The following is a 24,700-nucleotide window of genomic DNA, read 5'->3' on the forward strand; positions in this document are numbered from 1 at the left end:
CTGAAAATGGTCTGTGGCTCAAGTGGTAGAGCTCTAGCCTTGAGAAAGCCCAAGGACAGTGCTCAGGCTCTGAGGTCAAGCCCCATGACCGGCAAAAAAAAAAAAAAATAGTTTACTTAAACAAGCATAAACTGACTTTAAATATATGATGGGAATGGTGCTGATATTCCCTAGGAAAATGGGAGACTTTCTCTTTTAGATAGTTCTCTTTTAGATATTTCTAAGAGAAATACTTTAACTCTTCAACAATCTAAAGTCCAGCTATTAGATTTTTTTTGTGTGTGGGTCATGGGGCTTGAACTTGGCCTGAGCACTGTCCCTAAGCTCTTCAGCTCAAGGCTACCGCCCTACCCCTGGGCCTGGGCACTGTCCCTGAGCTCTTCAGCTCAAGACTGCCACTTGAGCCACTTCCCATTTTCTAGAGATTAATTGGAGATGAGTCTCTGGTCCTTTTGTGCAGGGGCTGTCTCTGAACCTTGATCCTCAGATTTCAGCCTCCTGAACAGCTAGGATTACAGGCTTGAGCCACTGCACCTGGCTCCAGTTATTAGATTTTTTATATCATCTTGTAGACATAACTTATGATTGCTAAATTAAACTGTGTTTTGACTAATAGTGATGTAAAATGCAATGCAATCATGGATCTCTTCCAATCAATATAATAGTAAGAAAACTGATTTCTCTGACTCCTTTTACCCAGAATAATTTGAGTGGCACAGGTAATTTACTAATTCATTTTCTAGCCTTCTTTGAAAAGTGTCACAAAAGCAATAGTAATAGCTGGGCATGCTACAAAGCCATCAGACTCTTATCTCCAATTAATCACTAGAAAATGGGAAGTAGGGCTGTGGCTCCAGAAGAGCTCAGGGCTTTCTCAAGGCTACCATTTCTACCACTTGAGCACAGTATCACTTTCATCTTTATCTGTGTATGTGATACCAATAAATCCAACCTAGGGTATCTTGCATTCTAGACAAACACTTCGCCACTAGCCACATTCCCGGTCCCTATACTCTTACTTTAAACATGGACTTTGCTACCCAACTCTCCAACATTTAAACATACTCCTGTCTTACTCAGATGCCCTACTCTTTAATTTTAATCCCCCTTTTTCCACCTTCCAGTGAAGTGTCTTGAATAATCTACACTCATTTGTAACTTCACGCCTTCTATTTAATCTTCAAGCCACTCCAAGCTGCCTTGTATATGCCATTCAAAATGTCCTCAATAAGGACACCCTAGTGAAGTACCAGTTGTTGGATCCTATAAGATTTGTATTAGACTTTACCAATCCTCTCTGCAGCATTAAAGCCGATTTACTATTCCACCTTTGACTTCCATGACTACCACATTCATTCTTCTAGTTTTTCTAGTATTTCTAGTTAGTCTTTTTTTTTTTAAACAAAAGTCCTGTGCCAGTTTTGTCTGTCAATCCCTTAAATAACTCTGACAGCTTAAAATCTCACCATGAATTCTACTTTCCAAAGGCAGAGACAGTCCCATTTTCATTCTTATGTGTAAATTCTTGATCAACAGAACAATGAGCTCCTCTGGCTAGTTTCTAATGAATAAAAGGAAGATGGAAGTAATGCTGAGGCTAGGTGGTAAAAGGCATTGTGGTTTCCTCCTTGGTCTCACTTGAATCATTCCCTCAGGTACAAGCCAGCTGTCCTATTATGATGACACTCAGTAACCCAATGGGGAGGCCGGCTGGTAAGAACAGAGGCCACCTTCAAACAGCAAGGACCTGCAGATTTCTATCAACAACCATGTGAGTCATGCTGGAAGCATGATTTTCAGATGATTGCAATTCTAGCTAATGTCTAGACTGAAATTTCATGAAACTGAGCCTAAACAAGTTCCAACCGAATGAAATTTTGAGATACTAGTGCCTAGTTCTTGATAAGGCAGGGCTGCCTGTACCTAGTAATCCCAATCCTTAGGAGGCTGAAGCACGAGGATATTGAGTACAAGGCCAGCCTGAGCTAATTACCTGTTTCAAAACAAAAGACAGATAAGAAAACAAAGTTTGCGATTTGCTAACAAAGTTAGCAAGTTTTCTACATTTTTTGGTAATCTGAAATAAGATGATAATAGAACTAATCCAATAGTGTTTTTACATTGTATACAAAAATTTCTGTTCTTTTCATTCACTCAACTCTTCAGATATTAAAAACGAATACTTATCTGCAGCCAAGACATTTGTTCTAAACTCCACAGACTATATAACACATCTTTCCTTCAGTTTTAACATTTCCAAAAACAACTTATTCATCGTACCTTCCTTCTTATCCATTCAGCTCCAACTGAAATCTTGATAATGTTCACAATCATTAAATTTGATCAAAACTTATTTCCTGGTTATTTCTCTGATCTACGATCAATCTTAACATCATGTGTCTCTTGATCTAATTATGTTCCATCTATGAAATACTGTCAAAATCCTAATTTGATTAATATCTAAGCTCAAGTAATCAGTTTATACAAAATACAGAGAATAAGCAGCACATTAAATATATCAAAAATGTACACCACAGAAAATTCTACAGCCCAAATGATTTAGTTTCATAAATAAATGTCAAAAGGAAAAAGGAAGGATGGTCTTAGATTAAAAGACACTCAACAATTTTATGGAATCCTCAGTCAAACCAATTGATGAGGGAAAGCTATTTGAGCCCAAACTAATTGGTGAGTGAGACACTTGAGATAATCAACAAAACTGAACTCAACTGTAAAAGGTATTCTGATTATGTTAGAAAACATATTTGGTGACATACATTGAAATATTCACAAATGAAATATAATAAAATGGTATTTGGAATGTACTTTAAAAAAAAATCTAATAAAACCAGGTATGGTGAGTCACGCCTGTAATCCTAGCTAGTCAAAAGACTGAGATCTGAGGATCTTGCTTCAAAGCCAGCTTTGAACTACCAAGCCAGTGAGAGACTCATCTCCAATTAATCACCAGAAAACTGAAGTGTCACTGTGGCTCACGGGGTGGGGTGGTGGCCTTGAGCTGCAGAGCTCAGGAACAATGCCCAAGCCAAGGGGTAGGGCACTTAGCCTTGAGCTGAAGAGCTCAGGGATAGCACCCAGGCCCCGAGTTCAAGTCCCCAAACCACCACCACCAACAAAATCAACTAACAATTGTCAAGAAGTAATGTACACACTGACCTTATGAATGTAACTGTAACCCTTCTATATGTCACCCTGACAATAAATAAAAATTTAAAAAATAAAACAATCAACTGAAATTAAGAGGGAATTGGTGGAATAAAACAAGAATGGCTATATAAGTTCAAGACCAATTGCATAGGCTACATGACAACAATTCATTTTCTATCTTTATGTTTGAAATTTTTTGCAACAAAAATTTTTCAGGACTGAAAAGTGCTTATAATACCATATTATGGATCTCCTGGAGATAAAGTTTACATTGCTCAGCAAGATTTGCCAAGAAAACCATTCATATTTTCCCTCCGTCCCGCCCTCCCCTCTCACTAATTCATCTCACTACTACCTACCTCCAAGCCCAAACTACAGAAATGAAAAGAATACTTCATCTCAAGCACTTTTCCCCTTGCTAACATGGTTAATCTTTCCGTGCATCATTCAGACCAAGGCAACCCTTTTTTCTCTAAAAAAAAAAAAAAAAAAACTTTCCTGAGCCTCCAAAGACTAAGTCAAGGAGTCCATTTATGTGCCCCAACCAAAGACTCTATGCTTCCTCATCACAGCTCTTACTTGCTCCACCCTCCAGGATATTCTACGTATCATGACAACATAAATAATTTCCATCTTACTTGCCATCTTACCACCTCCTAGAAAAATACCTAGCATACCTTCAACCCTTTCAACTCCCTCAATTTCCCTTGCCTTTCTCATCTTCTTTTGTCATCATGATTCACATTAACAGCTGATAGTTGAATGTTCCACATACATATCCTTCTCTCTTCCTGGACAACTAACAATAAAAGTTCAACTAAATAATTCCGTTCAAGTATCCAATACATCTTTATCCCAGCTTGCCATATACTTTCTGGACTCAATCTTGTATCTTCCACAAATAACTTTAAAATTGCTTAAAAGTGGGGCCGGGAGTTTGGCCTAGTGGTTAAAGTGCTTGCCTAGCATGCACGAAGATCTGGGTTTGATTCCTCGGTACCCCACATACATAGCTAAAAGCCAGAAGTGGTGCTGAGGCTCAAGTGGTAGAGCTCTAGCCTTGAGAAAGTCCAAGGACAGTGCTCAGACCCTGAGTTCAAGCCCAGGACTGGCAAAAAAAAAAAAAAAAAAAAATTGCTTAAAAGTCTCAAAATCCTCCTAATGCACCTTATGTTCTCAAGCTTTCAAAATTATGCAAATCTCCCATTGCCCAATATACTCTTCTTATCTTCATCCTTTAAAACTCAATTAAAATGTCTCTCTGACCTTCTCCAGGCAATATTCACACAACACTCAACACCCTATATTTTTTGTTGCTGTTGTTTTTGCAGTATTTGAACTCAAGGCTATGCTTGCTAGGCAGGCATTCTACTGCTGTAACAACACCTACAGGCATTTTTTAGCACTGGTCATTTTTTGAGATAAGGATCTCACTTCCTTCTGTCTAGAACCTATGGGCTGGGACTACCAAACAAGTTTCCTATTGTAGCTAGGATAAAGGGCACATCTGGTCACAGTCATGAGTTTGAGAAAAGGTCTCATGAATTTGCTGCCCATGAAATCTTCAGACTACCATCTTTCCAAGTAGCTAGGATTACAAATTTATTCTACTGTAGGATTTGTCATAGTGGTAGGATTTGTCATAGTGTGTTAAAATTATGTTTAGGTGCCTGCTTTGCTAGACAATGAGTTCCTATATGGAGGAACTGCCTCTCTTTCATACTCCCAGCATATGTATCAATTGTACTACTACAAAGTCATCCCTAAATGAATGCTTATTGGATGAACTACTGTGCATTATTTCCAATAGTTAAGAGACACAGAGCTTGAGAAAATAAGAGCCTAAATCTTTTTTGCCAGAGGATGTAATCAGTTTCTTTCATCCTATATTGAGCAGAATAAAAATATAGAAAGCTATTTTTCAACATCCAAAAATTGAGCTAGGCCGGGTGCAGTGGCTCATGCCTGTAATCCTAGCTACTCAAGAGGTGGAGATCTGAGGATCAAAGTTCAAAGCCAGCCCCAGGCATAAAAGGACCTGAGACTCTTATCTCCAATTAACCTCTAGAAAATGGGAAGTGGGGCTTGTCTCAAGGGTAGAGTGGTAGCCTTGAGGGACAGCCCCCAGGTCGAGTTCAAGTCCCATGACTGGAAAAAAAAAAGAAAAAAGATTGAGCTGGGGCTCAGTAGTAGACCAACTACTTTATAGGTACAAGACCCAAGATTCCATCTCCATCCCTGGGGAGTGGAGGGACTTACAGACTATGAAAAAATATGAAACTAAAGAAAAAGAGTAAAGCAAAAACATATTTCTATCCCCAGAACTGGTAAAGTTTGATAAATATCCAGGCTAAAGAAAGGCTTATCTAAATCTATTCAGTTCACAACAATCTTATCAATCCTACCTCAATTGAGATTATCCCTGAATCAATTCTCAGTGTAAACCAACTTTAGAGCAAGGTCAGTTTGGTATATGGGTGTGTTAGAAGAGAGGAGCTTGAACTCTAGGCCTGGGCACTGAGCTTCTTTTGCCACACCTCCAATTTTGCCTTTTTTTTTTTTTTTGAGTAGTTTATTAGAGAGGAGTCTCACTGACTTTCCTGCCCATGCTGGCTTTGAACCATGATCCTCAGATCTCAGCCTCCTGAGTAGCTAAGATTACAGGTGTGAGCCACAACCACCAACCTTTGGTTATTTTTGACTTTTCAAGGATATCTTAGATCAAAAATCAGAGGCAGATTAGGGTTCAAGTAATTTTAGAAATAAAGAATAAAGTAACTTACTTTTTACTACTCTGCTTAAAAACTCTGCTATAAAACTAATTCATATATTCATCCCAGAAGATGTGACTCTCAACTATTATCAACATGCAAATATTAACTATACCCTCAAATCCTTCAGAATCCTAAACATACTGAAACAATGGCCAAATACATAGAATTCATTGCCAAAATTTAATGTAATGCTTGCTTTTCCATTGGTTGTCATTTTATTTTCAAAATGGTACAATATTTATCTGCAAGCAAACAACACAGAAGACTAGGGAAAAAAAATTCTTAACAGCCATTAGTGTGAAATACGATACCACCGTCCTCTAGCAAGTTACTTTATAAAAGATATATATACATATATATTACTGAACAAGACAATGAGGCAGAAAAAAGGCACACACTGAAGGAAATAAACAGAACAAACAAGAAAAAAGGAACATTTTGTCTGGGCTAAGAGTTTCCAAGAAACCTAGTGTAATCCTAAACTACGGTTGAGGTCTGAAGATCATGGTTCAAAGCCTGGCCAGGCAGGAAAGTCTATGAGACTCTTATCTCCAATAAACTACTCAGAAAAAGCTGGAAGTAGTGCTGTGGCTCAAGTTGTAGAGTGCTAGCTTTTCGCAAAAGAAGCTCAGGGACAATGTCCAGGCCCAGAGTTCAAGCCCTAGGACTGGCAAAAGAAAAAAAAAAAAAAAAAAAGGAGCAAGCAAGTAATTGGGTTGTTGTTTTATTTATTTATTTATTTTGCCAGTCCTGGGGCTTGAACTCAGGGCCTGTGCACTGTCCTTGGGCTTTCTCAAGGCTAGCGTTCTGCCACTTGAGCCACAGCACCACTTCTGGCTTTTTCTATATATATATGTGGTACCAAGGAATTGAACCAGGGTCTTCGTGCATGATAGACAAGCACTCTACCACTAAGCCAAACTCCCAGCCAGTTGTTATTTTTTAAAGGAACTTAATTCCATAATGCCACTCACTTGAGTAGGCTGGATAAATACTGAGATTTTAAATGTATTACATCTAATGAATTCCAATTATTATTCAGGATTTATCTCAGTCATGGAACTTCATAATTCCAGAATTTTCAGGATATAATGTTCAGTTGTTCCTCTTCCATGTCTACCTAATCTTTTTTTAAGATGATCTCACTATGTAACCCAGCCTAGACTCCAAGATTGTTACTTAAGCCTTCAAATGCCTAGATTTACAGCCATAGTCCAATGGGCTTCCACTCTTAGCTTTGAACGATGTGTTTAAAAGTAACTAAACACAATGGGTATGGAGTGTTGGCCTTTTTTTTCTCCCTTTTGAAAATGATGTAAAGAAAGGCTTAGGGTACAATTCAGTGGGAGAGCAAGTATCCAACAGGTGCAAAGCCCTAGGTTTGATGAGGCTCAAGGGGAATGTAGAGAAAGGAAGTTGCTAGTTAAAAGCATGATGAAAGATTACTCTTGCTAGCTTGTCTTAGCAACTTAAATTCTCACTTTTCGACTTCCTATAGCAAAAGTAAAGTTCAATGGAAAAAGTAAAAAAGCCAAGAATTTAGCATCCTGATTCCACCACTTACTGCCAGCTGCGTGATCTTGATTTAATTACTTAAAAGCCTGAAGCCTCAGGCTCAAAACTGTAAAATGAGGATATTAAATGGAGATAATAAATGCTTACCTTTAAGAGCTAATAAGAGTAAAGTGAATTAAGAGACACCCAGCTAGAATAAAACTCCTGAAAAATAGTATCACACCACCGTTAATTCTTGCTGCAGAGAAATACAGCAGGAGTTCAACAACACTTTTTCAATGAAGGCATAATAAGCGTGTCCCTATTTCTCTCATCAATATTAAATATTCTTCCATAACTGTATTTTGCCCCTTCTATCACTTTCTAAAGCCGTCAGCACATTCTGTCCTTTTAAGTGCTTCCCTTCCTCTCATTGGCTATTATTAATTATACATCATTCCAAAAAAGTACCTTTGGAAGTACATTTCTCTAGTGCCACCCACCTTCCATCTCTAATGCAATGGGGGTGGGAGGGTGTAATCAGAACATAAAATTCCTAACAATTCACCTACTCTCCCGCGGCCACTGGTTCGTGTTGGCGACAGGGACACTCTGCAATCCGCCCTCCCCGGGATACAACTTTAAGGGGGACAACCTCAGGATCCCTCCACCTCTCGGCTCACAGAAGACTAGAGTAAGTGAAAGCCTCTGCTTTCCAAAGTTAAGGCGTCGGGGACACTCGCCCCCCGCAGAGGAGAGGTGTGCATCCTCGGAATGAGACACTCATCCAGGCCAGACGGGTGGGTGTCGCCCGAGGGTCACCTTTGGACCTGGCCAAGCTCGTCTGGTCCGGTAACTCAGCTTTTCAGTCCCCGGAGGGAAGCTGAGGGGTGCGGTCCTTCTCAGGGCCTGAGGGAACAGTGCAAAGTCCGAGACTCTGTGGGGCCGACCGCACGCATCACCGGCCCCTGTAAAACTTGACTGCCACCGCTCACTCACTGCCGCCCGCGCCGGACCCCAGCAAAGCATAATACCCCACCCCGAAAAATAACGCGGCTCGCCCCGGCCCCATAAATCAGGCAGCTACTGCCTGCTCATTGGCTGTGCCTGCAACTCCTTCACCCTCATTGGCTATCCGGGACGTAAGACCCTCCCCAGCACGGGAGACCTCCCGTACGGCGGTACCCCCCAGCCAAGCCACCACAACCCGGCTTTCCAAAGACCCCCGCCCCGCCGCTCCCCTCCAAGAGCGCGGTCCCGGAGGCGCCCGGAGCCTCTGACGACTCACCGTGTAGTAGGAAAGCAGCCCTGCATTGTAGTCCAACACGAACCAACGGTACTGCCAGCCCTTCATCACGTTAGTCCATTTGCTCAGCGGCCCTTCCACGATGGACGCCATCTTGGGAGCCGCCAATGACAACAAACGGCCTGACGTCACTCGCCTATAAGGCATTCAGCATGCGGGGGCGGGGCCTCCGCGGGCCGGGGCGGGGCCTCCGCGGGCCGGGCGGCGGAGGAAGGCGTGGCCAAAAGCAACTCTCCTGGTGGGCCCGCGGAGCCACGCCCCCAGCAATCAGTCACACAGGCTTTATCCCCGTGCCTATTGTGTGCAGGGCGGGGTACGCGGGTGGCGAGAGTGTGAGCGTGAATACTGCTATTAGGGTTACTTATTCACGTGAGGAGTTTTACGTACCGAAGACTTCACATCGGATGCTCATTAATGCATCCATTCCACAAACCACTCACTTAATAGACATTTGCTGTTTTGCGCTGGGCACTCTACGAGGCTGAAGGAAGGCGTGAACAGACAATAAAATAGATAGCAGCTGATATAGCGTCTTAAAAATTGATAAGGGCAGCGGAGGGAAATAAACCAAGGAAAAGAGGGAGTTGGAGCTGTTTTAAATACTTGAAATACTATTTTAAATACTTCATGACAAAACTGAAAACCTGATGCCAATGAAAGAGACCTGGAGTGAGAGCCTTCCGAGGGAAGGAATACCAGGCACAAAGACTGGACGCTAGGGCTTAGCAAACTGAGGAAACAGCGAGACATCAATGGGAGTGGGGTTGTAAGCTACGGCGAACACAGGAGGAGACAAGAACAGAGAAGAAGATGACTAATTAAAATGTTAAGTGTTTGTGGACCACATACTATAGCCACATTGTACAGGCACATTATTCAGGGTCCAGAGAGAGACAATAATGGATGAGCACTAAGAGGTTAAATTCTGTGATGAAAGCAAACAGTGAACAAGAAAGCTACCCAATACCATTTTGCAGGTAAATAAGCTGAAGAAAGTCAAGGAGTAATTGGTTTGTCCGGTGGTCAAGTCAGGCCTTTAAGTGGCATTTAAACTGAGGTGTGTCAGCTGTGTGAGTACAGGAAAAAAGCTAAAGTAACTTAGCCCATTATCTAGACCTGGACATGAGGTTAAGGGAGGGGTTTTCTTTGCCCTTTACTTGTTTATTTGTTGTTGTTGTTTTTTAAGATTGATGATCCTGCTAATTTTCAGACATGGGAAAAACTGGTGACATCTTAGACAAAGAAGAGAAGAGGGCCAGGAGTTTGGCCTAGTGGTAGAGTACTTGCCTAGCATGCACAAAAAGACCTAGGTTCGATTCCTAAGTATCACATACATAGAAAAAATGCCAGAAGTGGTGCTGGGGCTCAAGTGGTAGCGCTGTAGTCTTGAGAAAACCCAAGGACAAAGCTCAGGCCCTGAGCCCAAGCCTGGTACTGGCAAAAGAAAAATGGAGAGAGAGAGAGAGAGTGAGAGAGAGAGAGACAGAGAGAATGAGAGAGAGAGAGTGAGAGAGAGAGAGAAAGAGAGAGAGAGAGAGTGAGAGAGAGAGAGAGAGTGAGAGAGAGAGAGTGACAGAGAGAGAGAGAGAGAGAGAGAGAGAGAGAGAGAGAGAGAGAGAGAGAGAGAGAGAGAGAGTGAGAGAGAGATCCCAAGCGCAAGGGAAAAGTTTGACCTTAGATAGGAACAGAAATCCTCCATACTAACAGAGGGAGGATCTAGGCATGGTGGCTCACTCCTATAAGCCTAACTACTCAGAAGGCTGAGATCTGAGGATCAAAGTTCAAAGCCAGCCTGGGCACTAAAGGCCCTGAGACTCATCTCCAATTAACCACTAGTAAATGGGAAGTAGGGCTGTGGCTCAAGGGGTAGGATGGTAGCCTTGAGCTGAAGAGCTCAGGGACAGTGCCTAGGCCCAGAGTCCAAGCCCCATGACTAGTAAAAAACAAAAAGGAGAAGGAGGAGTATGAGTTAGGTGCCAACAACAAAAAACAAATGAGGTTTATCTGCTAAAGGGAGGCTCAACCCTTAGTAATTACTTATGTGAATTGTGGTGTTGTAGTACATTCCTGCATTACCTAGCAATGTTTTTATCCAACAACAGCCAAATATATGATGGTAATCACTAAGACTGAAACAAAGCTGAGCTGGAAAATTCTATTGCCTAAGTGATGTTATAGCTATCATAATATAACACATTACTTGTGTGTTTGTAATGATACTGGTATAAATAAATCTACACTGCCCACTGCAGAATCGAATAGCACATAAATCTGTGCACCAGTGTCTCTCATCTTCTCATCTGTAATCTCAGCTACTCAGGAGGTTGAGATCTGAGGACTGTGGTTTGAAGCCAACCCAGGCAGGAAAATACGTGAGACTGTTATCTCCAATTGAACACACCCACACGCACCCCTCTACACACACACACAAGAAGGGGAGCTATATCTCCATAGTAGAGTGCTATCCTTGAGCATAAAAGCTTAGGGACAGTGCCCAGGTCCTGAGCTCAAGCCCCAGGACCAGCACCAAAAATAAAAAGTATGGCACATAAAATTATGTATAATACATAATACTAGATAAGGACAATAAACAATGTTACTTTACTATATAATACTTTTGTTATTTCAGCTTGCACTCCTACTTGTCAAGAAAAAAACAAACAGTGAATTGTAAAATTGCTTCAGGAGATATTTAAATAAAAGGCATTGCTAACAAAGGAGATGACAGCTTTATCCATGTACGGTATTCCCTGAAGACTTTCCAGCAGGACAAGATGTAGAATCAGGAGACATTGATATTGATCATTCTGAAACAATGAAGGCCTAGTCTAATATGTGTGTTTGTGTCTTCAGTTTTTAAAGATTATATTTCTAGTTAAGTGGCCGTACATAGAAGTTACCATGTGACAGTTGTTTCTTCAGTTTTAACATAAAGTTTTAAAAGCAAATATGTATCATTTTATCATATATATCATTAAAGAGTCTATACTACATAGCACAAGTGTGTGAAGTGGGCCAAACCATTTAGGTTTATGTAAGTATACTTGTGTAAATACACAATAATGCAATAGCCTAATCCTCATTTCTCAGAAAGTATCCCTATTTCTTTCTTTTGATTTTTTTTTGCCAGTCCTTGGACTTGAACTCAGGGTCTGGGCACTGTCCTTGGGCTTTCTCAAGGCTGGAGCTCTACCACTTGATCCACAGCACCACTTCTGGCTTTTTCTGGGTATATGGTACTGAGGAATTGAACTTAGGGCTTTGTGCATGCTATGCAAGCACTCTAATACTAGGCCATGCTCCTGGTCCTGAAAGTATCCCTATTGGGTTTCAATCCCCAGCTTCACACTTAGTAGCTACATAGGCAACATTTCCACCTTCTCTGAGCCTCAGTTTCTCCTTAGATTCACTTATTTAAAATGCGAGTAACAGTAGTAATTACCTTACAAGGTTATTTTGAGAATTAAATGAATTCATACAGGTAAAGAGCTTATCACAGTGCCTGGTGGATAGTAATAAATACTATACAACCAAAGGCACAAAACATGAATGCAATTGAGTGTAATACAAAGCTGTTCTTTTTTTTTAGATATATTTTTCCTTCTTAGTTACACCATTGGTTGAGTGTTTACTTTGTGCCAGGATACCTTCGCACATTATATAATCATCAGTACAATTCTATCAGTGAATTAGCCTCCACATTTTATCAATAATGGAACAGAGATTCAAAGAAATTAACCAACCTACCCTAGGTACCTAGCAGTATTCATTGGTGAGTATCTGAGTTCATGTCTCTCTTTTCCTTATGCCACATCACCTTTCCCAAAACACATGATGCACTTCTCATAGAAACTGGTACTCCAGATACTTATGAGCAGAAACCCTCTTGTTGTTGATGACTTTTGGATTAAGCAAAATATGGGTTCTTTCAAATATTATGACTCAGATTAAAAGAAGATATTTATATAGTGTTAATTACCTCCATTAGTCTCTTAAGAATCAGTTCTTGGTGTGTGTGTGTGTGTGTGTGTGTGTGTGTGTGTGTGTGTGCGCGTGTGTGTGTGTTGAGGATCAACCCTTAAGCCTTATGCATACCAGTCAAGCTCTGTACTGTGAGCTATATCCCTAACCCTTTAATTTATCTTTATAGCCCTGAAAAAGAGCCCAGTGCCCAGCATACAAAAGTGCTTAAGAATGATTGCTCTGTCTGAATCATGTGTCCCTTAAAACTGACCTCCAGTGCTGAACACTGTTATCTATAGTTTATCCTTAATCCTCAGTCCTACAAAATGCGTATTATAATAATACCTGTCCTATAAATATAATCCTTGGGCTACAATTAGTAAACAGCCAAGCCTAAAATAGAATCTAGGTCTTTTGTTATTGTTGTTGTTATATCCATCCACCCCCCCCCTCCGCCCACCTGCCACAAACTCTACTTGCATTGTCTGTGTGTAAATAAACATCTTGGACATGATATAGGCAACATCAGCAACTTGAAAATCAGCTTTAGCTTTCATCAGGGACACCAGATATCAGAAGGCTTAGCTTCAAATGTCAAAATACAGGTCAACAGGAAGAGCCAAGAGTAAGAGCAGTGTGTGACTCCTCAGATCATATCCAATTCTACTGCACTTTGTCTACATTCTACACAAAGTGTGAATCTGCATGTTTTAGATCATCAGCTAAAATTAAACATGGTAGAGTCACATTGGCTCTCATTCCTATGTTTCCTAGTGACTAGTCTTGCATGGAATGAAGTGGCAGATAAAGGAAATAGAAAAAACATTAGACAAGGTCAAAGGGTAGAGATAATGTTAAGCCTTAAACATCAGAAACTCATTAGGTTAGAAATTGGAATTGACTCATCCTACCACTTAGAATATCAATAAATGATTTTGTTTTGGCATTAAAGACGGAACTCAAGGCCTTGTGCAGACTGAATGCATTCTCTATCACTAAGTTATAAGTCCCCCCTAGCCCTAGATGTTAATTTATTGTTATTTAATTTATTTATTTTGTTTTTAAGGCAGTCGAAGAGGTGACCCTGGGTTGCCCAGGCTTGGTTCAAAATCATGATCATCCTGCCTCAACCTCCCAAATAGCTGAGACTACAGGTATGTGTTACTGTAGCATTACACCTGCCTCTGAAAGAGAATTTTTAAAGGTCATATTGGCAGGAAACTGAAGACAAAAGGAGAAGGGCAATACAAAAAGCAAATCTAAGTTTGGACAATGATAGCAGAGACGGAGAATGAGAAAAACATCCTTCTGTGTATTTATTCAGAAACATTTTTAGAGATAAGATTTTAAAATTATACAGTAAAAAATATATGAAAAAAAGATTTTAAAATTAACTGAACAATGGAATGAAATGAGATAGACAAAAGGGAGTCACAGATAACCCAAGGTTTCTAACTTGTGTTACTGAATAATTACTTAAGTAGCCACTTGTTTTAAAAGAAGAACAAAAACCCAACTGTTTAAGAAATGTGATTTAAAAAAAAGATTTCAGCAAAAATGATTTTCCACTTTTCCACAATCAGTTGAGTAGGTGCAAACTATTTTTTTAAGATTATTTTTATTGTTTTTTTTTCGTTGTTTTGTTTGTCTTTTGCCAGTCCTGGGCTTGAGCTCAGGGCCTGAGGACTGTCTTTGGATTTTTCTCAAGGCTAGAACTCTACCACTTGAGCCTCAGCACCACTTCTGGCTTTTTCTAAGTACGTGGTACCAAGGAATCGAACCCTGGTCTTCATGCATGCTAGACAAGCACTCTACCACTAGGCCAAACTCCCGGCCCAGGTGCAAACTATTTTATAGTGCATTATTATTTCTAGTTTGCTACCCTTTCTCTTCCTAAACTTCCAGACAACTCCTTTTTTTTTTTTTGGTTATTGCTATTATTGGTCTCTTATTTCTTAATCGGCATTTGTTGGCCATCAAAGAAAACATTTCTAGACCATCACCTTCTAAACATAGAAACCTACAAACAAATAAACCTAATTGTCCTTTGCTGAATGTCGAGGAAACAAATTATGCTTTCATTTGGAAAAAGGAAATTACGACAGGACTTGTTTTGTCTACAAATAGCAATTCCTGGTTCTTTCCTACTCATTCCCCTAGCTAGAGAAATAAGAAAAATGAAACATCAAGTTTAGGGAAAAAATGGCTAGCTTCCAAGAGTAGGATGTTTTTCTTATGGTTCTTTGTGGTTTAATAAAATAATATATTTTAAAATGGTTTGCAGCAAGGTGGCTCATGCCTCTAATCCTAGTTATTGAAGAGGCTGAGATCTTAAGATTGTGATTCGAACTCAGCCTGGGCAGAAAAGTCCCCTTAAGAGTCTTATCTCAGTTTTCAACATTTTTTAAAATAAACTCTATAGATATGAAAAAAAAAAAAGACTCTTATCTCCAGGCTGGGTTTTTGGCCTAGTGGTAGAGTGCTTGCCTTGGTACCACATATGTAGAAAAAAAGCTGGAAGTGGTGCTGTGACTCAAGTGATAGAACACTAGCCTTGAAAAAAGTCCAAGGACAGTGCTCAGGCCTTGAGTTCAAGCCTCACGACTGGCCAAAAAAAAAAAAAAGGCAAGACTCTTATCTGCACTCAAAAACCATAAGTGGCACTGTGGCTCAAGTGGTAGATCACTATCCTTGAGCACAAAAAGTCTCAGAGTGCCAGGCGTAATCCTAGCTACTCAGGAGGCTGAGATCTGAGGATCAAGGTTCAAAGCCAGTGGGGGCACTAAAGTCAGTGAGACTTATGTCCAATTAACCACTAGAAAAAAAAAATGGAGGCTCTACGGGTAGGGTGGTAGCCTTGAACTGAAGAGCTCAGGAACAATACCAAGGCCCAGAGTTCAAGCCCCACGAATGAAGAAAAAAAAAAAGGCTCAAGAATAATACTCAAGACCTAAACTGACAAAAAAGACAATTAGGTTGCAAGTTTAAAAGTGTGAAAGTGTGTTGTCTCTCACCTCATTCCATCACTGTATTTTGAGCAGTCACCAGTCATTGTGCCAGGCATTGAGGATACAAGAGGAAAAAAATATTTAATGTCCTATGATTCAAGAATTTAGATTATAAAACTATGTAAATAAGCTGTCATAGGGTGATAATGTTTGGGGAAGGCCATGATGGAAAGATTTTGCCAAGAACAGAAATACTGACTAGCCTGAGGGAGATAGCCAGGCAGATCTGAATTCCAATTCTACCTCCTCCACTGTGTTCAAGATGCTTGACCTTTTACACAGCAGATTCGTGAACTAGAGACTGAGGATAAAAGATACACTCTGCACAAAATTGCAGAATAAGGCTAAATAATATAATAGATATAAAGAATCCAGCATAATGCTTCTATGTAATTGGTGTCTAATACACATTTCTTTTCTTCTGTTCTTTCTAGGGAAGATGAGAAAGGTTAGCAAAGAGGTAATGTTTGAGAGGAGTTTGTAGACACGGAACCCATATTTGGCTTTCTTAGGAGAGAACATTTGTGGAGAAACTACTACAAATAGGATCTCTCTCTGGGGTTTCCCAGAATGATAAGGGCTTTGAAGAATATTCCAGGCAAACAGAACAATATCTGCAAGAGCTTGAAAGCCTGAAATTCTGTACGATGCACCTGGGAAATGCCATCTTTGTCCAGATGTGCTATAGCAGGAGCACAAATACATCAGTGGTGGGAGGTTAGGTGACATGAGAAGAATTGACTAGGCGGTTCCAAACGTTCTTTTCCTCTTCGTACTTAGTGTTGGGAGTTTAAATGTCAAATAGCCCAGCAAAACTGCAGACACATTGCCTTGAGACAGAAAGAACTGATCCACAAGGTTTCAACCTTTAAGTGGAAGCATATCAATTACCAAGATCTAACCTCCTATCTAATTCCCAGGACTATACAGTGATTTCCAAAACATGGGCCTTAGTGCATAATTTATGCACTCACTTTGTAGCTTTGTAATTAGATCTAGAGGATTTGGAGATACAGGCAATATTGGAACAACTCCCTGAGTATGTAAATACACCACACCGGAGAGTAAAACTGATAGTTTCCAACACTACCTTCTCCTACCCATACACCTGTGATGGATGGTATTATGATGATGACTGATATAAATATATGAATAAAACATTTAAAAGCATATGAAGTGGTTGACTCACTTTAGATAGGATTCTTCCTGATCTAAAGTCCTGTTCCATTCAAGGCCTATACTATATACTCTAACTTGCAAATATCATGTTTGTCCTGAATGATTTACTTTCTTTATTCTTTTTTTTTTTTTGGTAGGTCATGGGTTTGAACTCAGACTGGGGGCTGTCCCTGAGTTCTTCAGCTCAAGGCTACCACCCTACCCCTGGGCCTGGGTATTGTTCCTCAGCTCTTCAGCTCAAGGCTACCACCCTACCCTTGAGCCACAGCCCCACTTCTCATTTTCTAGTGATTAATTGGAGATAAGAGTCTCAGGTCCTTTTGTGCTGAGCTGGCTTTGAACCTTGATTCTTAGATCTCAGCCTCCTGAGTAGCTAGGATTACAGGCGTGAGCCACTGCGCCTGGCTTTCCTGAACGATTTCTAATGAGTTCTGCTAAAATAAATCTGGTATATATCAAATAAGTACTGTACTGTGACTAATTTTACATTCATTTTATTGAGTGCTTATTCTATGCCAAGGACTCTAATTAGGTAGAGACTAAATCAAATTTGGTTTCTGCCCTTATGCAGCTTATAAATGCTTCAAGTAATTGTTATGGCAACCATTTGAAAACTAAACTTTTAAAGAGAGGTATATCACTAATGAGTCCCAAACATAATTTATTCATTTGGTATAGTAGGCACAGTGCTAAGGGCTCATGATAGTTGCAGGGACCAAGAAAATGTTTTGACTCTAGTTTCTTCTAAATCTACAAGAAAAATGAATACATAATAATGAATTTATCTGCACTATATTTGTCTCTATTTCAATGCAGTCATCTTTAAGTATTTTTTAATGGAGTAAAAAGTCTAAAGAGAAGGCACAGTACTTATGGCCCTCAATAACCATGTGCAGACCTTATTAGCCCAAGAATACACCATTGATAAGTGATAGGACAGGGTCAGAAAGGTCCAGGAGCCTGACAATCTGTTTAATTAAATACATCTTAGAGGTTGGTAACTGTGCCTTCCTTACCTTCCTTTCCTTCCTGGGTTAGTTAAGTATATTCTGAATTAAATTGCATTGAGTGAATCTAAAATGCTTTAGAAAGTAATGCTATGGTTTGAATGCATGTGTACCTCCAAAATTCATTACGTTGGAAGTAAACTTCAAAGTGGTAGTACCAACAGTGAACCCTTTGAGAGGCTGAGCCAATAGGGCCCTTCTCTCATGGATGGGCATAATGCTTTTATAGAAGAGGCTTCGGAGAGCAGCCTTTCATCTCTTTTACTGTGTAAGGACTCAACAGTCAACTGCTTTTACCCCATCTATTAATATGAAAATGCAGCAAGAAATCACCATTTTGGAAGCAGAGAGATGCTCTTCTTAGACGCTAAATCTGCTAGTGCCTTGATCTTGGACTTCCTACACTAGAACTCTGAAAAAAGATTTCTTTTTTTCCCCCCTTCTCTTTCTTGTCTTCCTGCACCTTTATTTCTTTTCTTCTTTTCTCATGATTTAGACAGTGTGTCATTATGTTGCTTTTATCTCTTAAATTCGAGTGCTCCTTCTATGTCAATCTCCTGAGTAGATGACTAGAGACACAACCATAATATACAGCAAGAAATGTGTCTCTTTTTTCCAGTTTTGATGATAAATGTCTATCTCTTGTAAATTTCCCAGTCATAGATATTTTGTTATAACTGCACAAATGGACTGAGTCAAGTAAACAATTTGAGCATAGTCTTGCAGATTAAAGAAAATTGTGTGAACGCTAATCATGTCACATGAATTTTTTCCCCATATGGAAAAGCACATTTGAAAATGCAGTGCACACATTTTACTGATTTGCAGGATGTTTGCATTTAAGGACTAAAACAGGTCCATAGTGCTTGCCTAATATGCCTAAAGCCCTGGGTTTGATTCCTTGGTACCACATACACAGAAAAAGCCAGAAGTGGTGCTGTTGCTCAAGTGGAAGAGTGCTAGCCTTGAGAAAGCTCAAGGACAGTGCTCAGGCCCTGAGTTCAAGCCCAGGATTGGCAAAAAAAGACTAAAATAACTTTATTTTATATTAGACCTCTAACAACCCTCTGATCTCAGCATGATATCATAACATAAATTTTAATTCTTGGGGCTGGGAGTTTGGCCCAGTGGTTAAAGTGCTTGCCTAGCATGCACGAAGACCCGGGTTCAATTCCTTGGTACCACATACAAACAGAAAAAGCCGGAAGTGGTGCTGAGGCTCAAGTGGTAGAGCTCTAGCCTTGAGAAAGTCCAAGGACAGTGCTCAAGCCCTGAGCCCAAGCCCAGGACTGGCCAAAAAAAAAAAATTTTTTTTTTAATTCTTTACATAATGTAATTTTAAAACATTTCCCATTCAGTGAACTTTAATTGTGCCCGGAGCTAAAAATAAAAAAAAAAAAAAAACAAAGAGGTCTGGGAATGTGGTTTAGTGGAAGAGTGTTTGCCTAGCATCTATGAAGCCCTGGGTTCAATTCCTCAGTACCACATAAATAGAAAATGCCAGAAGTTGCACTGTGGCTCAAGTGGTAGAGTGCTAGCCTGTAGCAAAAGAAGCTAAGGGACAGTGCCCAGGCCTAGTTCAAGCCCAGGATGAACAAAACAAAACACCAAAGAAGACACTGTGGTCAGAGTCCATGGTCACCTTTATCATTTCACAGAAAATGAATAGACTCCACTGGAATGTTACCATAATAGTAGATGCAAGTCCAGCTTATCAGAACTAAAACATAATACAGTTTCTCCCAAAGGCTCACATTGTGAACATTACAATGGTTATTGTAAGAGATAATGATTTTAGAAAAGCATTACTAATGTTTATCATGTTCTTTTCAAACGCTAGTGTATAGAAGCAGTAGTTCTCAATTGGGACTTAATTTTGAGCATACACACACTTACACATGCAGAACACACACACACATACACACACACTAGGAGACACACTTGGCAATGTCTGGAGACATTTTCAATTGTCACAATTATTGGGGCATGGTCTGGAGTGTCGCCTACTGGTCGAGTGATTACCTAATGTGCCTGAAGCCCTGGTTTTGATTCCTTGGTACTACATGCACAGAAAAAGCCAGAAGTGATACTGTGGCTCAAATGGTAGAGTGCTAGCCTTGAAAAAGTTCAAGGACAGACAGAACTCAGCCCAGGCCCTGAGTTGAAGCCCCAGGACTGCCAAAAAAAAATATTATTGGGGCAAATGCTATTGGCATCTATAAGAAAAAGCCAGGAACACTGCTAAACCTCCTACAGTGCAGAAGATGGCCCTCCACAGCAGAGACTGAAAAATTTGGATCCAAGTATTAATGCCTCACACTTGTAATCCTAGCTACTTAGGAAGCTAAGAACAGGAAGATCACACTTAGAGGCCAGCTCAGGAAGAAAAGTCCATGGGACTCCATCTCCATAGAAGGGAAGCCATCTCCATGGACGTGCATGCCTATTTCTATAGTGATGAGGAGAAGCCTAAAAGTAGATGGATCACAGCTCAGGTACATGCTTAGGAAGAAAGCAAGACCCTATACTAAAATAACTCATGAAAACCAGGACTAGACGTATGGCTCAAGTGGTATCATGCCAGGCTAGCAAGAGTGAGGCCCTGAGTTCAAACCCTGGTACTGCCAAAAAACATAAAAAAGGGGCCAGGAGTTTGGCCTAAGTGGTAGAGTGCTTGCCTAGCATGCACGCAGACCCGGGTTCGATTCCTTGGTACCATATACATAGCAAAAAGCCGGAAGTGGTGCTGAGACTCACGTGGTAGAGTGCTAGCCTTGAGAAAGTCCAAGGACAGTGCTCAGGCCCTGAGCTCAAGCCCAGGACTGGCAAAAAAAAAAAAAAAAAAAAACATAAAAAATAAGAAAAAGGAAAACTCTGGCCTTGAGGAAGCATCTGAACTACTCAGTTGCCATTTAAGGCCTGGACTGATTTGGCTCTGTCTCATTTTCACACTTTCTCTCCTGCCTTATTTTCTGGATTCTACATGTATTCAAGCTCTATCAAACTGTTACAAACTTTGAAGAATGTTAAACACTTGGGCTTTGAAGTCAGGCAGATCTGGTTCTATATTTAGGCCGTGCTACTTGTCTAGTGTGTATTCTTGAGCAAGTGACCCACCATCTCTAAGACTCAGTGCTTTTTCTAAAATGGGGACAGGGTTTGGGGGTGTAGTTTGGGTGGAAGAGCATCAGTCAATGAGTGAAATATCAGATACCAAGTTGGAGTCTCAGACTCAGACAAAAAAAATGATCAACCAATCAATAAGAGATAAAAGTATCTATTGCTATTACAACGACAAGATATTTTGAGTAAACCCATCTTCCACTGTCATAATTTACTGCCTTTGTGTTACTGCTCTTCTTGCCTCTATGAAGGCACTAAACCCATGTTTTGTTTTTTGTTTTGGGGTTTTTTTTGGGGGGGGTTCCTTAGTTGCCTAAATATCTGTCTTTCTTGCCGGCTTGAAAATTTCTTGGGTATAAGGATTGAGTTGTGTCATCTTTCCCTCCCCAGCACTTGGCATATCGTAGGTGATTAGTAAATATTAGTCAGATTCAATTTTGGCATTCGCTTTAAGAGCTCTATGCCAATGAGTAATAAAATCTTAACATTCTAAAGGAAGAAGAAGGTCTTTCTTTTGGAGTCACTTGTAGTTTACTTTTCTTTCTCTTTGTCCACACACCTCTTAGGGCAGGCCTTTTTCCAGGTCTGAGTACTTGGCATAGTTCTTGGTCAGTCTTTTCTCCTTTTTAAAAAGAAAATAGATTTTAAAAAGATTAAAAAATACAAAGGTATATATGTGCCCCCAAATACCTCTTTGTTTCTCAGATGTGTGTTTGCATTTAGGACCTGTTATGAATACCATATTTATATACTTCAACTTATTATTTGACATACCTAACTGAGCATACAGCAGTCAAAGTGATTTTTGTGGTGTGGACAGAACTTGGGGCCAGGTAATATAGTCCAATCTGGCCTCAAATTTACAATCCTCCTGCTTAGTCATCTGAATACTAGAATTACAGGTGTATATCTCCATGTTTGGCTAAGGAGATCTTTCTATGGCATACATCTAATGATATTACTCCCTGCAAGGGAGTTTTCTATTGTACCAATTATATATCCCTCTCATAGCCTACAGGCTTGACTGAGATTAACAAACTGACTCAACACATTCTCCAACCTCACCCCTACCATTGCCCTCTTATGTTGTTCAAACCATATTGGTTCTATTTCTAATGCTTAAGTGAGACTAACTCATTTCCTTTCTCAGAGCCTTTGAACTTAATGTTGTATCTACCTGGAATGCTTGTCCCCAATTCATGTATTATCTAGATTTCAACCAAAGTATCTCCCCAAGGTATCTTCCTTGATCTCTTCTTTCTCTTTGTCTATCAGCCTTCTGCGTTGCTCTCTAACCCTCTACTTATCACCTTATTTCACCTTTTCATTATTACCTGATTATCTTATATTCATCTGCTTGTTTGATGATTTTCTGACTCCTATACTAGATAGTGAGCTCCACGAGTACAGAAAACATCTGAATCTTATTCTCTATGGTATCTTCAGTTCCTTGCCAATGCTGGGCACATAGTAAGGATCTCAATAAGCAGATATTTAATAAAGTAAAATGAAAATGTAGTGGAGTTACTGGAATAAGAAAGCATTCTAGCTAGGTACCAGCGGCTCACTCCTATAATTTTATTTACCCAGGATGCTGAGATCTGAGGATTACAATTTAAAGCCAGCGTGGGCAGGAAAGTCCCTGTGACTTGTATCTCTAATTAACTACAAAAAAAGTTAGAAGTGGTAGGGCACTAGCCTTGAGCAACAAAAGCTCAGGGACAGCACTCAGGCCCTGAGTTCCAGCCCCAGGCCCAACAGTAGCAGCAAGAGGAGGAGGAGGAAGAGGAGAAGGAGGAGGAGGAGGAGGAGGAGAAGGAGGAGGAGGAGGAGGAGGAGGAGGAGGAGGAGGAGGAGGAGGAGGAGGAGGAGGAGGAGGAAGCAGCATTCTAGTTGCCCAGTTTTCCTTCAGGGCCAGAACTGGTTGTCCCCACCCCACTCCATGATAAAGAAAGGACATATAGGCTTGAGGATTCCCTCAGAGAGACTCCAATCCAGTCATCTTCAGTCATGTAGACACTATGGGGGAAAAAAAGGCTTAGTATAAGGAAAGATTCATTAGAAGATCTTTCCTTACCTGGTGAGTTACCATTCATTACAACTGACCAGAACTTGTCTCCAAAGCCAGCCCTTGTGCAACCTGTATAAAAAAACTACAGCTTCTTTTGGAGGAAATAAAGACATCACATTGTTACCATTTCTTCTTCTTTTCCTTTACCTCTCCATTCTCCTTCAAGCTCTTCCTGAGATGGAGTCTTACTTTGTAACTCAGTCTGGCCTCAGAGGTGTGATCCTCCTGCCTCCCTTCTTGAGTGCTGGGACTACAGATGATGTGCCACCACACCTGGCTTTTTACAATTGTTTCTTCACAGGCCCAGGGGAAGCATAGAAGGAAGGAATGAGGGAAAGAGGGATAGAGGGACAGAGAGATGATAGAAGGAATCATATGACAGTGTTTTGAATGCAGCTACTCTAAAACTGAGTAGATTCCCAGGACCCCAGAGACCAGCCTCAGCTGGCCCTGCCACACCTCTCCTCTCTGGAGACCCTACCTAGTAGCTCCCTTGATGCTTAGCTGTCTCCTGAACTATTTCCTCCAGCACTCAATGGCACATGTTTCCCAACGATTGGCTGCAGTCTTCCTCACCCAAACCCAGGCCACGAATGGGAGGCAGCCAAGTGAAGGGTACAGGTGATCTCACGTCTTGTCCCCAGGGTTGACATAGAGGCAACAGCAGTTGAAGCATTACGGAGCATCTGGCCAGGACACACCAGGACTGGGGGCTTGGAAAGATGAAGGGGCAGCAGGTACTGCTGAAGTTGCTGCTGGCAGCCAGCATTCTGGGCATACAGGGGCAGCGCCAGGTCTACTTCCGTGATGAGTTTGAAGATGGAGGTAAGCAATCGGACCTATTGGGAAAGAGGGATGACAGTTGCCTTACCTGCTCCTCCTCAATCACCTGCCCCAACATTCAGGTGGACCTTACTTGCTTAGAGCTCCTTTAAAGCTGCTTTCCTGCCTGTGACCCTGGGTGAGCACCAAAGCTTGTATGTGATTCAATTTCCTTCTCCATTCAATAAGGACAAGATGAATCTTGTGAAATGATTGAGAAATTGAGGAGATTGTGCAAATATTTCCCCTAGTACACAGTGGGTGCAATTCTCCAGGAGTAAAAATGCTAACCCTATGTGTGATCATGAGGTTTCTGTATTTCATGAAATGTTAGGGAGAGCTGAGCTACATAAGAAGACCCCACCTTAAACAAACAAAAACAGATACACGGGTGGCTTACACCTGTAATCCTAGCTGCTCAGGAGGCAGATGACAGGAAGATGGAGGTTGGAGGTTTGCCCAGGCTGAAAGTTCACACAACCCCATCCCATCGATAGTTGGGCACCTGTCATCCCAGCTATGGCAGCATGCGCACATCAGCATGGGCAAAAAGTGAGATCCTATCTCAAAAGGAACCACAGCTACAAGGATTGAAACCTGGCTCAAGTGGTAGAATTCCTGACTAACAAGTGCTAAGCCTTGAGTTCAAACCCTAGGACTACCAAAAACAATACACAACAACAACAACAACAAAAACCCCTTTTGTCAAATAGGCAGGGCTGGGGAGAAGGGCGCTCTAGTTAAGAACATGTACAAAGGCTCTAAATTTTGATCCAGCCTTCTGT

The 24,700-nt window shown here is 40.8% G+C and overlaps 2 protein-coding genes across 7 annotated transcripts in view; one reads left to right on the forward strand and one right to left on the reverse strand.

The window, feature by feature from the left end:
- Positions 1 to 8,904, reverse strand: part of Osbpl9 (oxysterol binding protein like 9) — a 105,101-nt gene extending 96,197 nt beyond the window's left edge. For 5 of the 6 annotated variants that reach the window (XM_090334857.1, XM_090334855.1, XM_090334854.1 and 2 more), the window contains exon 1: positions 8,725 to 8,904. In XM_090334857.1, coding sequence (XP_090190983.1) covers positions 8,725 to 8,889 — 165 coding nt within the window. In that variant the 5' untranslated portion in view covers positions 8,890 to 8,904. Of the gene's footprint in view, positions 1 to 1,466; positions 1,625 to 8,724 lie in introns of those variants that run through there. The other variant, XM_090334860.1, reaches the window with a different exon arrangement.
- Positions 8,905 to 12,161: 3,257 nt separating this feature from the next.
- LOC150061836 (calreticulin-like) overlaps positions 12,162 to 24,700 on the forward strand; it is a 47,566-nt gene continuing 35,027 nt past the window's right edge. Inside the window, exons 1-2 of the mRNA XM_090333991.1 lie at positions 12,162 to 12,167; positions 13,772 to 13,859. Of these exons, the coding sequence (XP_090190117.1) occupies positions 12,162 to 12,167; positions 13,772 to 13,859 (94 nt within the window). The remainder of the gene's footprint in view (positions 12,168 to 13,771; positions 13,860 to 24,700) is intronic.

The sequence above is a fragment of the Megascapheus bottae genome, chromosome 6, assembly GCF_031878675.1.
Source record: "Megascapheus bottae isolate mThoBot1 chromosome 6, mThoBot2.hap1, whole genome shotgun sequence".
NCBI lineage: Eukaryota > Metazoa > Chordata > Mammalia > Rodentia > Geomyidae > Megascapheus > Megascapheus bottae.